Source organism: Manihot esculenta, chromosome 6, assembly GCF_001659605.2.
Source record: "Manihot esculenta cultivar AM560-2 chromosome 6, M.esculenta_v8, whole genome shotgun sequence".
NCBI lineage: Eukaryota > Viridiplantae > Streptophyta > Magnoliopsida > Malpighiales > Euphorbiaceae > Manihot > Manihot esculenta.
The window spans coordinates 2,846,925-2,860,221 of NC_035166.2; the positions used below are offsets into that span (position 1 = coordinate 2,846,925).

At 30.4% G+C, this 13,297-nt stretch overlaps 2 protein-coding genes across 2 annotated transcripts; both read left to right on the plus strand.

Moving 5' to 3' along the window:
* Window positions 1-3,771: 3,771 nt before the first annotated feature.
* LOC110616766 (40S ribosomal protein S27-2) lies at window positions 3,772-5,128 on the plus strand. The gene is made up of 4 exons (XM_021759248.2): window positions 3,772-3,927; window positions 4,018-4,119; window positions 4,222-4,250; window positions 4,772-5,128. The coding sequence occupies exons 1-4, from the start codon at window positions 3,925-3,927 to the stop codon at window positions 4,896-4,898; spliced, it is 261 nt and encodes an 86-aa protein (XP_021614940.1). The 5' UTR covers window positions 3,772-3,924; the 3' UTR covers window positions 4,899-5,128.
* A 1,918-nt stretch (window positions 5,129-7,046) lies between these two features.
* On the plus strand, window positions 7,047-7,746 carry LOC110617346 (phosphopantothenoylcysteine decarboxylase subunit VHS3-like). Its single transcript, XM_043957236.1, has one exon. It carries the CDS (start codon window positions 7,082-7,084, stop codon window positions 7,409-7,411), a length of 330 nt encoding a protein of 109 aa, XP_043813171.1. The 5' UTR covers window positions 7,047-7,081; the 3' UTR covers window positions 7,412-7,746.
* The last annotated feature ends 5,551 nt before the right edge of the window (window positions 7,747-13,297 follow it).

Genomic DNA, 13,297 nt, shown 5'->3' on the forward strand with positions numbered 1-13,297 from the left:
CCGGTCACTTCGCAACTCTGTCCACTCGCACGCCGAAGGAAATTAAATGGCCACCTGATACAGGGAGAATCGCTGCATTATCCGTACGTACGGGCCCATACTACAACAAGTGTAGTCCTGTGACAGAAAGGTCGTGACACGGCAATAGAAATGCAGGATAAAAAGGAAGACACCCTTCTCACAAGAAAAAAGTTTTTTCTTAATTCACTAAATCCTTGTAAAACCCTATTTTCTGAATCTCAGATCATTAATTTCAATAATAAATAAATATATAGTATATATTATTATTCATCATTTCATATATAAAAAGCAGTTATATATATTTTATCAAACATTTACCATTAGTTATCTGTTATCGGTTTCAATCTGGGATATTTGATTTTGATTTCCAAATAATTTTTTTTAAAATCAAAATTATTTTTTAATTTTTAAAATTAAAATTTAAAATAATTTCATGTATTTTTAATTTTAATTCGATTTTAATATCCATTCTTATTTTAATTTCAATTTTAATAGAGTTTTAAATTTCTATAATAAAATTTAAATTTCACCAAAATAAATAAATATTTTTAATATAATATTAATATTATTTATATTAAACTAATAAACTTCACATCTCTAATTTCAAAACATTATTAAATATCTATAATATTATATAATATTTTTATCTAAAATATTTTATTTTCATTTAAAATATATCAAAATACTAAATAATTAAATATAATATAACCTTTAATATTATAACTTTCAAATGTTTAAAAAAATTCTCAATAAAACTTCTAAAAGTTTTTTTGCAATTTTTTTTAAAAGTTCATTTATTATTCTTTTAATATATTATAAATTTCTTTAATTTTTTTATTTTTTATAATAAAATTACTTAATTTAATTAAAAATAATATATTTTTTTAAAAAGTAGTTATAATATTTTAATTTAATTTGCTTCTAATTTTATTAAATATAGGAGTAATAATAATTATTATAAAGTACATATGCTCTAATTAATTTTAGTAATTTATATTTTATTAGTATAAATTTTATTAATATAAAGATAATATATAATATTATTTATTTAAATAAAATGAATTATAATTGATAAATTAAATTATACGATTATAAATTTGAAATAATTGATTAGTCACTAAAATATATAATAATTTTATATTGTTATATATATATATTTTAATAGTTTATATTTTATTAATATAATTTTATTGATATTAAAATAGTATATATGCATAATTTATTTAAATAGAATAAATTATAATAATTAAATTAATAAATTATATAATTATAAACCTTTAAAAATTGAAAATAATTAAAATATATAGTAATTTTATATTATTATTATTATTATTATATATATATATAATGATAACGAGTACATATACTGTCCTATATATATATAATTATTTTAATAATTTATATTCTAGTAATATAATATTATTATTTTAATAATTTACATTTTAATAATATAATATTACTAATATGAAAATAGTGTATATATTATATTTATAATTTATTTATATAAAATAAATTATAATTAATTAATTAAATTGGTTAAATAAATTAATAAATAAGGACCTCTTATTGATTTGCGAGAGAAAAATAACTAAAAGAAGGAGAGAATTGTTTTGATAACGAGCATAACTTGTTTAGTATTTTTAGCTTCCTATGCTTATAATTCTCTCCTCTTCACCAGTGCGATTGTTTTGATATTTTTGTAATGTGTTTTTTTTTTATATGTTATTTTAGATTTGACTCAGAAGAAGATTGCTTTGAAGATATGGAGATGGAGCTTTATTTGAAAAGTTATATTTGAATTTTTGAATTTATACATCTTTAATAAAGGAAAGGAGATCTACATGTTCGTATCCTTAAGTTAACACCACTATCAGTGGCGGAGCCGAGAGTTTCCCTTTAGTAGGGCACCGACTGCACCGCTGCGGCACCTTCATTCTCTTTCAAAGTATTTTTCGGTCGCCGGTACGGCACGTACCCCTGCCGTACCTTCCCTTCGCCCATAACCACTATATTAGTGATAGGAAAACCTATAGATCTAGAACATTGAGAGGCTAAGAGCTCTACCTCATTAGTTTTTACAATATGATTTTCATTAGTTATGTCCGGTGCCATATGAAATTTCTTTGTATATATATAGGTTTAGCTTCATGAGTTAACTTGACAAAGTTACTATATCATCCTAATTAATTTTAAAAGTTGACTTTATATTTTATTTAATATTTTTTTATAATTTTAATAATGAATATGCTCATAAGTTATCGTATATTTTATTTTATATTCTTTTATAATTTTAATAATACATATGCTCATAAGTTACTTTTACTAAATGTATTAACTATTTATCAACGGTTTATATTAACTAAATAAATTTGATGATTTAAAATTCAGAAAAATAGAGTTTTATAGGGATTTTGTGAATTTAGAAAAAATTTAGTCTTAGAGAAGAGTATTTCCTCCCTTTTATACTCTTTTTTATCCTTCACGCGAAACGACCTTTCCGTTATAAGACCACCTACTCCTAGGTGCAGCGTAGGGATAATCTCATGCCCCTCCAAGTATTTAACTCTCTTCGGCGCATGCGCGGGCAGGGCTGTGAAATGACTGGATCCGCAGTCTTTTCTTTTTGTGACCGAATTTGAGGGAAAAGGACCAGAACCTAGAAAAGGCTGGCTCCAAAGCTGAAATGGGCCGGACCGGTCCGAATGAGTGACTTACATAAGAATCTGATCAGGAGGATGAACGGGTTGGACTTGGCTCATTCGGGGGCTTAGGGATCTCCTGATTGTGGACTGCTACTTTCGGTCCGGCTCCATAAGGGGATGGAGAAATGCAGCGATCATCAGAACTTAAACTCTTTAGTTAGTTTATTAAAATTTTGAAATATAAGTTAATATTTTTCTGAATAAATTAATCTTTTAAAATATATTTTAGATAAATTATTAAATTAAACTTTATAAAATTAAATATATTCAAAATATTTTGGGTAATAATAATCAAATTTTAAATGAATTAAATAATTTAAAATAAATTTGAATTAAATTTGAAATAAATTAAAATATCATATATATTAATAAAAACTTACAATTTAGTCCTCAAATTTTAATTATATTCATGAATATATTCCTTGATTTTGGAAAATTTACTTTTTAATTCCAACAAATGTTTTCATTAAAATTAGAAGTTCGTTCATCCAATATTGTCTGTAGTCTCGTTACTTTTACTAGTCAAACGAGGGAAAAAACTTTTAAATAACTAAATTATCTCTTGATTAGCCAGCAACGTTATATTATTTTTGATAATATAAAAAATTATATCATAATTAAAATTAAAATATTTCAATTGGATTTTAAAATATTAAAAATAAAAATAAAAAATAAAAAATATATTAAAAAAATCAACAAATCAAATTAAATTAAATCAAAATTAATTCGATTCAAATTAATTTTTAATTAAATTTAATTGATTTAATTTTTATAAATATTAAAATTTTAATTTTTAATTTATTTTATTCAATTTTGAATTAATCGAATATTTACTCTACCTATTTTAGTAAAAATTCAGTACCTAAATTATAAAATTTTCAATATTAAATGGGCTAATTTTTGCATCTATCCAAATTACTTTCGTCTCAAATCGGGTTGCGTTCAAGTTGTAACGGAAAGTAACCGACCCAAATAACAGAGTTGAATAGACGATTATACCCCTTCACAGTTGTTGCCCTAGAGTCGAGGAGGCGAATCATTAAGATGAAAGGCTGAGATACGAGAGGCTTAAAATCCAACGGCCAGCAGATCTCATCCAGCCCTTTATATTCATCTTATTCAACCGATTTTTATCTCTCAAGCTCTGTGGCAGTGGCAGAAGGGTTTCTGGGGTTTACACTTTTCTGATCGACAGTTCAAGATGGTGAGTAACAGTTACGATTCCTAGGGTTTTGTTTATTTTTGGAATTGATTGTTTATTGTTCACTAAAATATTGTGATTGCTTCATTGAAGGTTCTCCAAAACGATATTGATTTGCTCAACCCTCCAGCTGAGATCGAGAAGAGGAAGCACAAACTCAAGCGCCTCGTGCAGTCTCCTAACTCGTTTTTTATGGTAAAACTTTTTCTTCTTCTCATTCTGTTTCTTCTTTGTCGACCCCGTTTTGGAATTGTTTATTATGGGATTAGATTGATATAAGCATCTTTGGATTTGCAGGATGTGAAATGCCAGGGCTGCTTCAACATGTAAGTTTTTATATATTCTTCTGCAACATGTATGCTAAAATCTTATAATTATGGCTAAGGAAGAACATTTTGAAACCTTTTTTTTTTTAGCATACTTCAAGAGTATAGCTCCCAGGAAGATATGTCTGTCTTTTATCTGTAATGGTCCTGTTCTTGGTTTGTATAGCAATATGTTATTGGTATTATGGCTTATTAATTCCTTAGGAGCTGAGATTAATTGGGAGATGTGACAATGGAGAGAAAAGGTCAAGAATTAGGAAGAATAGGGTGAAAGAACAGAGCAAGGAGTTTTATGGATCTACCAGTACTTGTTATGTATGCTAATTGCTCTTGTAGAGTAAAACTATAGAAAACACTTATTGTGATAATTAATATGACTGCAACTATCTTAATCAACTCTAGCAAACATTGGTTTCAATGTGAATTCCTAACAAAGTAATGTGTCTACAATTACTACTAGTAATAATTATTATTGTTGTTATAATCACCATTCTAATATAAAAGTTGTATTTATGTGGCAGAACTACTGTATTTAGTCACTCGCAAACGGTGGTGGTGTGTGGAAACTGTCAGACAGTGTTGTGCCAACCAACTGGTGGGCGTGCAAGGCTTACAGAGGGATGCTCTTTTAGGAGGAAGGGTGATTGAAGATGAAAGATGACGATATATTGCTTTTCATTGGTAAATGCAAGTAGATTTCTTTTTAAAGGATAGTGATTTTGGCAAAGGATCGGGATCTCTTTAAGCCTTAAATTTTTTATTGTGTAATTTTGTTAGCAAATTATCTCTACTTTGGTGTTGCTGTCGAATCTGGTTTTATGTGATCTCAGAACATGTTATATCTCTCACACTGATAATCTATTGCTAATTTTATCCAATTACCAATTTTCCTATTTTCCACCAATTTCAGTGGTTGAAAATTAGTTGAGTCCTAGTGGGACTTGATATTGAAATTAATTATTCAGGAATTTAGGTAAAATTGTGGTTTGTATATTCACTGTGAAACATATGCATGGGTTTGTTTTGTAAATGAATCGAGCCAGCTTGGTATGTTAAAATTTTTGAAGTTTTAAAAGTGTAATTTTGTAAGTTTTGAAAGTTCAATTAAATTATGTAGAGTTAAAGTTTGAAAATTTTAAGTTTAGCTTATGAAAGTATATAGATAGTTTGAGAGTTTGAGTTTATTTCTCGAAAATGAGTTAAAATTCATGAGGTTTAATGGGTTGAATATTACAGTTCAAATTTCGAGTGGTTTATGAACAAATTGGTTTATTTACACTTTTAACTTTTGGTTTATTTATGTGTGACTTATTTATGGGACTTATTTGTACTAGAAGAATAGCATCGTATCCCATTTAACCTATCATTGGAACGTGTATTAACTTTTGAACTACTACTACTTTTACCACTATTGTCGTTGCATCCATGCTTTCAGCAAAGTAGACGTGAACACCTTGTTGTAGGTTATGTAGGTTATGTATGCAACCATTCATCGTGATCTTGTATAACAGTTTACTCTTTTTAATAGAAATTGTAAGTCTCTTTAATTTGAGTTATTTATCAATTAACAGCTATTACCAAGTTAAATCTAATATAATGACTATTTTATTGATAAAGTAAACTGTTTAATCTCAATAAATTGTAATAGTCTCTTTAATTTGAGTTATTTTTCAATTAGCAGCTATTACCAAGTTAAATCTAATATAATAACTATTTTATTGATAAAATAAAAACTTAGGATTGAATTATTTAATATTTAATAAGTAGGAATTAAATTATAGATTTAGGTAAATCTCGGATCATACCGTAAATTGTCCCTATTATTATTACTTTGAACTTGTAATGTTGTGGATGCTTTCAAATGTTTAAAAGCATACATCTCTTGTTTTGGACGTTTCTTTTGGCATTTAGAATTTTCTCGGAAGGTTGCATTTAGAATTTTCTCGAAAACCTTCCGAGGACAACGCAAACACAAGTGCTTTTACGGTTGAATAATATACAAGTACTAGAATATTTAGGAAAGCAATAAGTCCCATTGGTTTAAGGACATTGGTTACGTTTTCTCGATTCTTGTCCTCACGTATTATTCATCAAAGTTTGTGGTTTGTATGTAATCTTTTTCTGCTGGTTATGAGGAAGGTGCTATTTACACCTCTGTGTGTCGAGTCCTAATGAAATACCTGATGAACGAAAGTGCAAATAGAGGATACTGATAACATTATCATATAGTCAAAACACATATAAACTCCATTATTACGTGTCGACTCAAATGACTTGGTGACATTTAGGATCTGGAAATACTTTCTTATTTTGTAAGAAATTTTTTTCTTAATAATCATTTAATTTTAATTATGAAAATATTAAAATATAACTTTGTTATAGTAATCTTTTTCATTGGAAAAATAGTTAAAAAATAAAACTTGAAAAATTAGTTTTTTAGTTCTCAATTTAGAAAGCACAATGGGTGCTATTTGATTGATTGATTAGTTAAAAATTAGGATACACTCCTAGTCCTTGTTGAGGTTAGTAGGCTGAGCAATTCTCGGTATAAACCGAAAAACCGAACCGAACCGATTAAATTCGGTTTATCGGTTCGGTTAGTCGAAAAGATCGGTTTGGTTCGGTTAGTAAATTTAAAATTATTCGGTTTTCGGTTCGGTTCGGTTTAAACATGTTAAATAACCGATCAAACCGAAAAACCGAACCGAATCGAACCGAACCCAACCGAACCCAACCCAACCCAACCCCCTCTATACCTTTCGCCGAACCCCTCCATCTCATTTTCCACATTCTCCAATCTCCCGATTCCCCCACCCCTATTCTCCCGAAAGATGAGGATGACGAAGACTACGAAGACGATGATGACTGATGAGGGGGGCGAGGACGACGAAGACGACGAGGTTCAGGTCTTACAATCCTCCAGAGGGCCACCGGTTCAGTCGGCGGACGACGACGAGGATGACGATGAAGATGACGATGGTGAAGGCGGAGACGACGATGACGATGGTGAAGGCGGAGACGACGATGACGATGACGATGACGATGACGACGACGAGGAGGAAGACGGTGACGAGGATCAAGACGGTGAAGAAGAGTTTGGCTCTCGACATCCAGCTCTTCGTCTACACCGTCGAAACGGCTCACACGCGAGAAGGGCCTGATCTCTCACCCTCCGATCCACAATGGAGGTCCGTTGACTAGAGCCCGCCAGAGCCCCAATAATTTGGCTTCTTCGGCTTCCGGCGGGACGTCCGCTGCTGGATTTAAGCTCGAGGAGAAGGTTTCTGCGTCGGCGTCTGATGCTGCTACAGTGGCAGCGTTGGATGAGGAGGTGAGTAAGCTAGAGGAGTTGCAGGCGGCGATAGAAGTGGAGTTTGAGGGTATTAGATCCAGAGATTCTAACGCCCATGTGGTGCCTAGTCATTGCGGTGAGTGGCGTAGTGGCTTTTTGTGGGAGTTTAAATTATATGTATTTACTTGTATAAATTATACAATTTTCTACAATTTATACAATTTTCTGCATATACTTCATTCCTCTCATCTGGGACTGGGACTGGGTTGCGAGGAGTTTCTCTCATCTCTGGGTTGCTTCTGGCCATGGTTTTTAATAGAATATTTATTAAATTATTTTGTTGAAATTAGAAATAAAAAATTTTAAAAAAAATACAAATTTCGGTTTGAACCGAACCGAACCGATTTTTATCGGTTCGGTTATACCTTCATAATCGGTTTTTTCGGTTTTATAAATTTTAACAAATCGGTTTTCGGTTTTATCAGTTCGGTTCGGTTCGGAACCGAACCGACCGATTGCACAGCCCTATTTTTATGTCACGGGGGTCCCTCTCCCATCTCCCGAGCCCACACGGCCCAGAGCCTGAAGTCCGACCCTCCCGTGATCCATCCCATTGGCCTCACAACCGCCGGGCAGGATTTGTCCCAAGACCTCACGAGGCCAATGGGATTTGGCCCAATATTCCCCACATAGGAATATTAGGTCGCCTCCCCCACCACTCGAACCCAAGACCTCTCCACATAAGAGTCTGGCGTTACGAGGGTGAGTACCAATTGTTCGTAACGCCAGACTCTTATGTGGAGAGGTTTTGGGTTCGAGTGGTGGGGGAGGCGATCTAATATTCCTATGTGGGGAATATTGGGCCAAATCCCATTGGCCTCGTGAGGTCTTGGGACAAATCCTGCCCGGCGGTTGTGAGGCCAATGGGATGGATCACGGGAGGGTCGGACTTCAGGCTCTGGGCCGTGTGGGCTCGGGAGATGGGAGAGGGACCCCGTGACATAATACTGGTTTATTTATTTATTTTTTATTTTTAATGGAAAAAAAAATGCATTCGTCATTTCCCTTATGGTGAATGACCGTAGTTGAAATGGTTCTGAGGCAATAACCATAGCCAGAAATTTGGCAACAGTTTTAGGTAAATTTGGCAACAGTTTTAGGTAAATTAAGGTTTCAAGTTCGATTCAATTCTTTTACTAGTAGGCTGAATGGTTCATTCAAGTGATTTTAATTAGTTCGAGTTTTATTTGATTGGTACAATTCGATTTGAATAATTTTATAGAAAAGTGAAGGAAAAAAAATACTCAACCACGTAAAATTTTCTCTTGACTTTAATATTTTTTTCTTTTAAAGATATTTTTATTTCCTTTTTTAGAGAATAAATCATAAAAAAGAGAAATAAATAACTATCCTATTATTTCACCTATTTTCACTTTTAACATCTAAAATTCATTTTATAATAAAATAGTATCTCATGATATAATAACAAAGGATAACAATTTTCGGATATTGTCTGAAAATACTAAAATAACAAGAAAAATATTATTTTCGGTTAATATTTTACTAAGCATATGAAAAGTGAAATTGAAAAAAAAAACTAAATATAATACCTTCCAAATTACATTCAAATGAGTTTTTAATCTAATTCCTCATTTCATTTGTGGAGATGAATAAAGGTTCGAGTGATGATATTATTAGGTATCGATAGCACCGTTTGAAGACAATCATGACAAATAAAAATTAAGGTTAAAAATTTTATAGACGTGATCAATTTAAATAACTTGAAAAACGTAATTTCTTTTAATGAATTAATAGTGAAAGTTATCAAATTGCTATACTAAAAAAGAGTGTGAAATTGTGCAAATTGGTATTACATTTGTATTTGTAATTAGATTAGTGTGGATAGTTTGAGCCTAGGTCCCATTTGAGGATTCTACATTCTTCATAGTTGTTTTTTACTTAAAATTTGAGATTGACTTGGATGTTGATAATGACTTGAATGAGTTGTTGAATTTAGGTGTGAATAACTTCTTCTTGACTGGCTTTTGATCTTCTTCATTGGTTGGCTATCAAATTCTTAAAACAAACTAAAATAAAGTAATGTTATTTTTCATTAGAAAAATTATGATTTAGTATTTATAATATGGAAAATTTTACTAGTTTCTTCTTCGATTTTGAAAAATAAATTAAAACGTCTCTGATATTTTAAAAAATCTACTAGTTAATTTTTTTTTGTTAATTTTTGCGTTAAATATTTTATTATTTAGTCCCTATGATTTTAAAAAACTTATTATTTGGTCCTTTAGATTTTTTAAAAAGTTTACTAATTAGTTCTTTCGTATAAGGATCATTTTAGATTTTTTTGTAATATTTAACAGTTAAAATTAACGAAATGATTAATTAATACATTTTAATATATTTTTTAAAATCAAAAGATCAACTGGTGAATTTTTTCTTACCATAATAACTAAGTAGTAATTTTCCTTATATATATTTTTTTGAAAATTAAAATTTCAATAAACACCATTATCCACAATATCCTTTACGGAGTGAGGATATTTTTCTCTTGGACCCTCTTCTTAAAATAAGATTAGGAGTAGCAGCAGTAGTATTAGTTTTTATTTTCTTCTCATTTTCTCTTGCTATGTGATGGTATATAACAATCGACCAAAATAAACTATGAGTTGTCACTTAAAACAGGTCCATGTGGCAAGGATTTAATAAGCGGGTAATGCAGTTTCGCCCGAGAAAAAGAAGATATGTGGACACCATAATACCTAGTTTATCATCAAGACTCGCCTTGCCTTAAACGAATCGAGTTTTGGTACAAAGTTATCGTTAAATAGGGATTGTCCAGTGTATTCCCGTGATGCTTGCCTCAGAAGCGAAGGGAGAGTTCTTACATAATGGCATAGCCGGCAAAATTTTGGATATGACTCGAGAAATGAAACAACCATCATGACCAAATGAAGATAATATAACGCAAACAGTAAAAGACCAGCCTAATCGTGCCACGTATTTTAAGTCGAACATACAAACCGTTACCTTCAAATCTGAAGAATAAAAAATCAACGGAAAACCTCTGATATTACATAACAATCACCCAAAATATTTTTATACTTTTTCTTGGTTTTATTTTAATGATACATTTTCTTTCGATATTGCTTTATTATTACTTCCATTGCTTCATTCTTCTCATAAAAAGTTTAAAATGAACAACTCCTAACTCTTCCATTCTTCCCTTTCACTACCTCCTCTAAATTTTTGTTTTTCTTTTTATTTTTGATTTATCATTTCTTCTACTTCTCTTTACTGTCTATATATTTTTCTCTCTATGATATTTTCTTTTGGGTATTGAGAATACATTATTATCTGACTTCCTCTTTTCATCAATTAAAGTCGTCAATCTAGTGGGAGGTAGTGGCAAAAGCAACCACATGATAAGGGTAGCATTCTAGAAGTCATAATTGCTTATTATATTATCGATTTTCTGGTTTAATTTTTTTTTCTTATGGATTTCATTTTATTGTATTGATAGCCATTGATTTTGTAAAAATTCTTGAGCTTTCTAAAAATCTTAAACTTCAAATTCTTAATAAAATGATTCGCTTAAAAATCCTCATGTAGTTGCTAAACTTTTTTTTATACGATATTCAATCTCCAAATAATAAAAGAATATAAAATCTAACGTGGTTCACAGTAATTCTAGTTTCACAATAAATTTATTAATAAAAAAAAATTACAATTAGTAATTATTTTTTCTCTTGTAAATCACTCACACTACTCGATCACTTATAATTTGGCCTTATTGTATACCACTCACTCGACAATGTGCAAATACTCTAACAACAATACTCTTATTTATAATATTAGACCCTTCAATTCTAATCTAAATAAAAATCTCATCCAATTTAGAAATAATATATAAACAAGAGATCTACTCTTTATATTTCTCCATCTATTGAGAAATAAATCTTTCGTTCTAATTAAAAAAGAGTATCATACTACGATTATGAGTCTCTACCCATTGAAAAATAAAATTTCAACTCTAATTAGGAAATAGTATTCTACTAGGATTATGAGTTATAAATCTAATAATCTTCACCTTGAATCAAAATACATCAACCATAGTATACGTTCAGTATCTTCAATTATCAAATTTTAATACTTGAACTTGAACCCTTCAAATTTTCATGTTTATGCTTGAACCATTTAAATCTTTATATCTTCAAAATTCTTTACCTCTAAGTCAAATAAAATTAATCGTTATGACTCTGCAAAATTTAACTTTTTCTTAAATACTACTTTGCACACTCTTGATTGTTGATTTTATTTTTTACTTTAACTCACAATCCTCCAATCAAAGTATTTCTTTCCAATGCATAGAAATTCTTTGCTTTAAGTTCTACGACCTTCATAGTCACAAGAGCACCACAGTTAAATCTTATGACTCCACCTTTAATAGAAAAAATCTATGACCGAGAGAATATAATTTATCCAAAGAAATTATATTGTCTTACACTTTAGGAACATAGCTTACTTTATCAAATATATTTACACGATTATCATGCCAATACCTTCAACTTTCACCTTACTCCCATCAGCTAGCTTTACTTGATTTTCTTTCTCTTTCTCAATTGTATCGAACCATTCATTCTTTAAATAAATATGAAAAGGGCAAGCAGAGTCCATTATCTATTCATCTTGTAATGGATCCTTTGTCATTTTTCATCATCATCCACATTCATTACATCATATTCATCATCCTCAATTGCAACAACAACAATTGCTTGTTTTCCACGAATTTTCTTGAATTATTTAAACTCTGCAAGATCTTTTTTCATCTTTTTACAGGTGTAATGAGTGTGACCTATCTCATGACAATAGAAACATTCTTTATCTGTAAGGTTACTTGTGGTTTCGAACTTGATCTACCTCTTGAATTATTTCCATGTGAATTGCTTCTATTACGATTCAAATTAGTAATAAAATCTCCACCTTCATTGTCACATGTAACAGCCCAGTAATATTGATTCAAATAACTTTTGAATCTCCCATTAAATTTTGGGATGTCTCAGTCGCAATCTTGCTATGTTGAATCGAGTATAATTGATTATATATTTCTCTCTCTCAAATTTATTAGCTTATCAATGTGGGGATTGTGTATAGAAATTCTTTGCCTCAAGTTCCATGCCTTGCTGTGTTGAATCGAGTTCCATGCCTTGCTGTGTTGAATCGAGTACAATTGCTAATCCAAGACTAGACTCTCAAGTATTATGGTTCGCCAGTGTCTCGAGCGGTTTCATCTCGTCTCATGAGTAGCTCTTTCTTTACGGGCCTACTAGCTCTTTTTTATTTTTTGATCCATGGTGGCTCTAATACTAATTATAAATACTCTACTAAAACTGACTCAAATAAATTTTAGACCCACTTTTCACTCGGTCCAAAATGGTTAACTCAAATTATTTAATAGTTTGGTGCCAACTATTATATATTTCTCTCTAATTTATTAGCTTATCAATGTGGGATTGTGAGGGGGATCCCACATCACCACTTCTTGAAATTTTGATCATCTGGAACCACTAGAATAATCTATTCCACCTTCAACTTCTCATTTCCATGTTATTACCAAATTTTTATAGGATTGTGGGAGAGAGGTTAAAAGCAAAAAAATATTGTCTTCATCATTAATCTTTACACCTATATTAGCAAACTGGATAATTAATTTAAAATATTAAGATGATTTCAAACATCC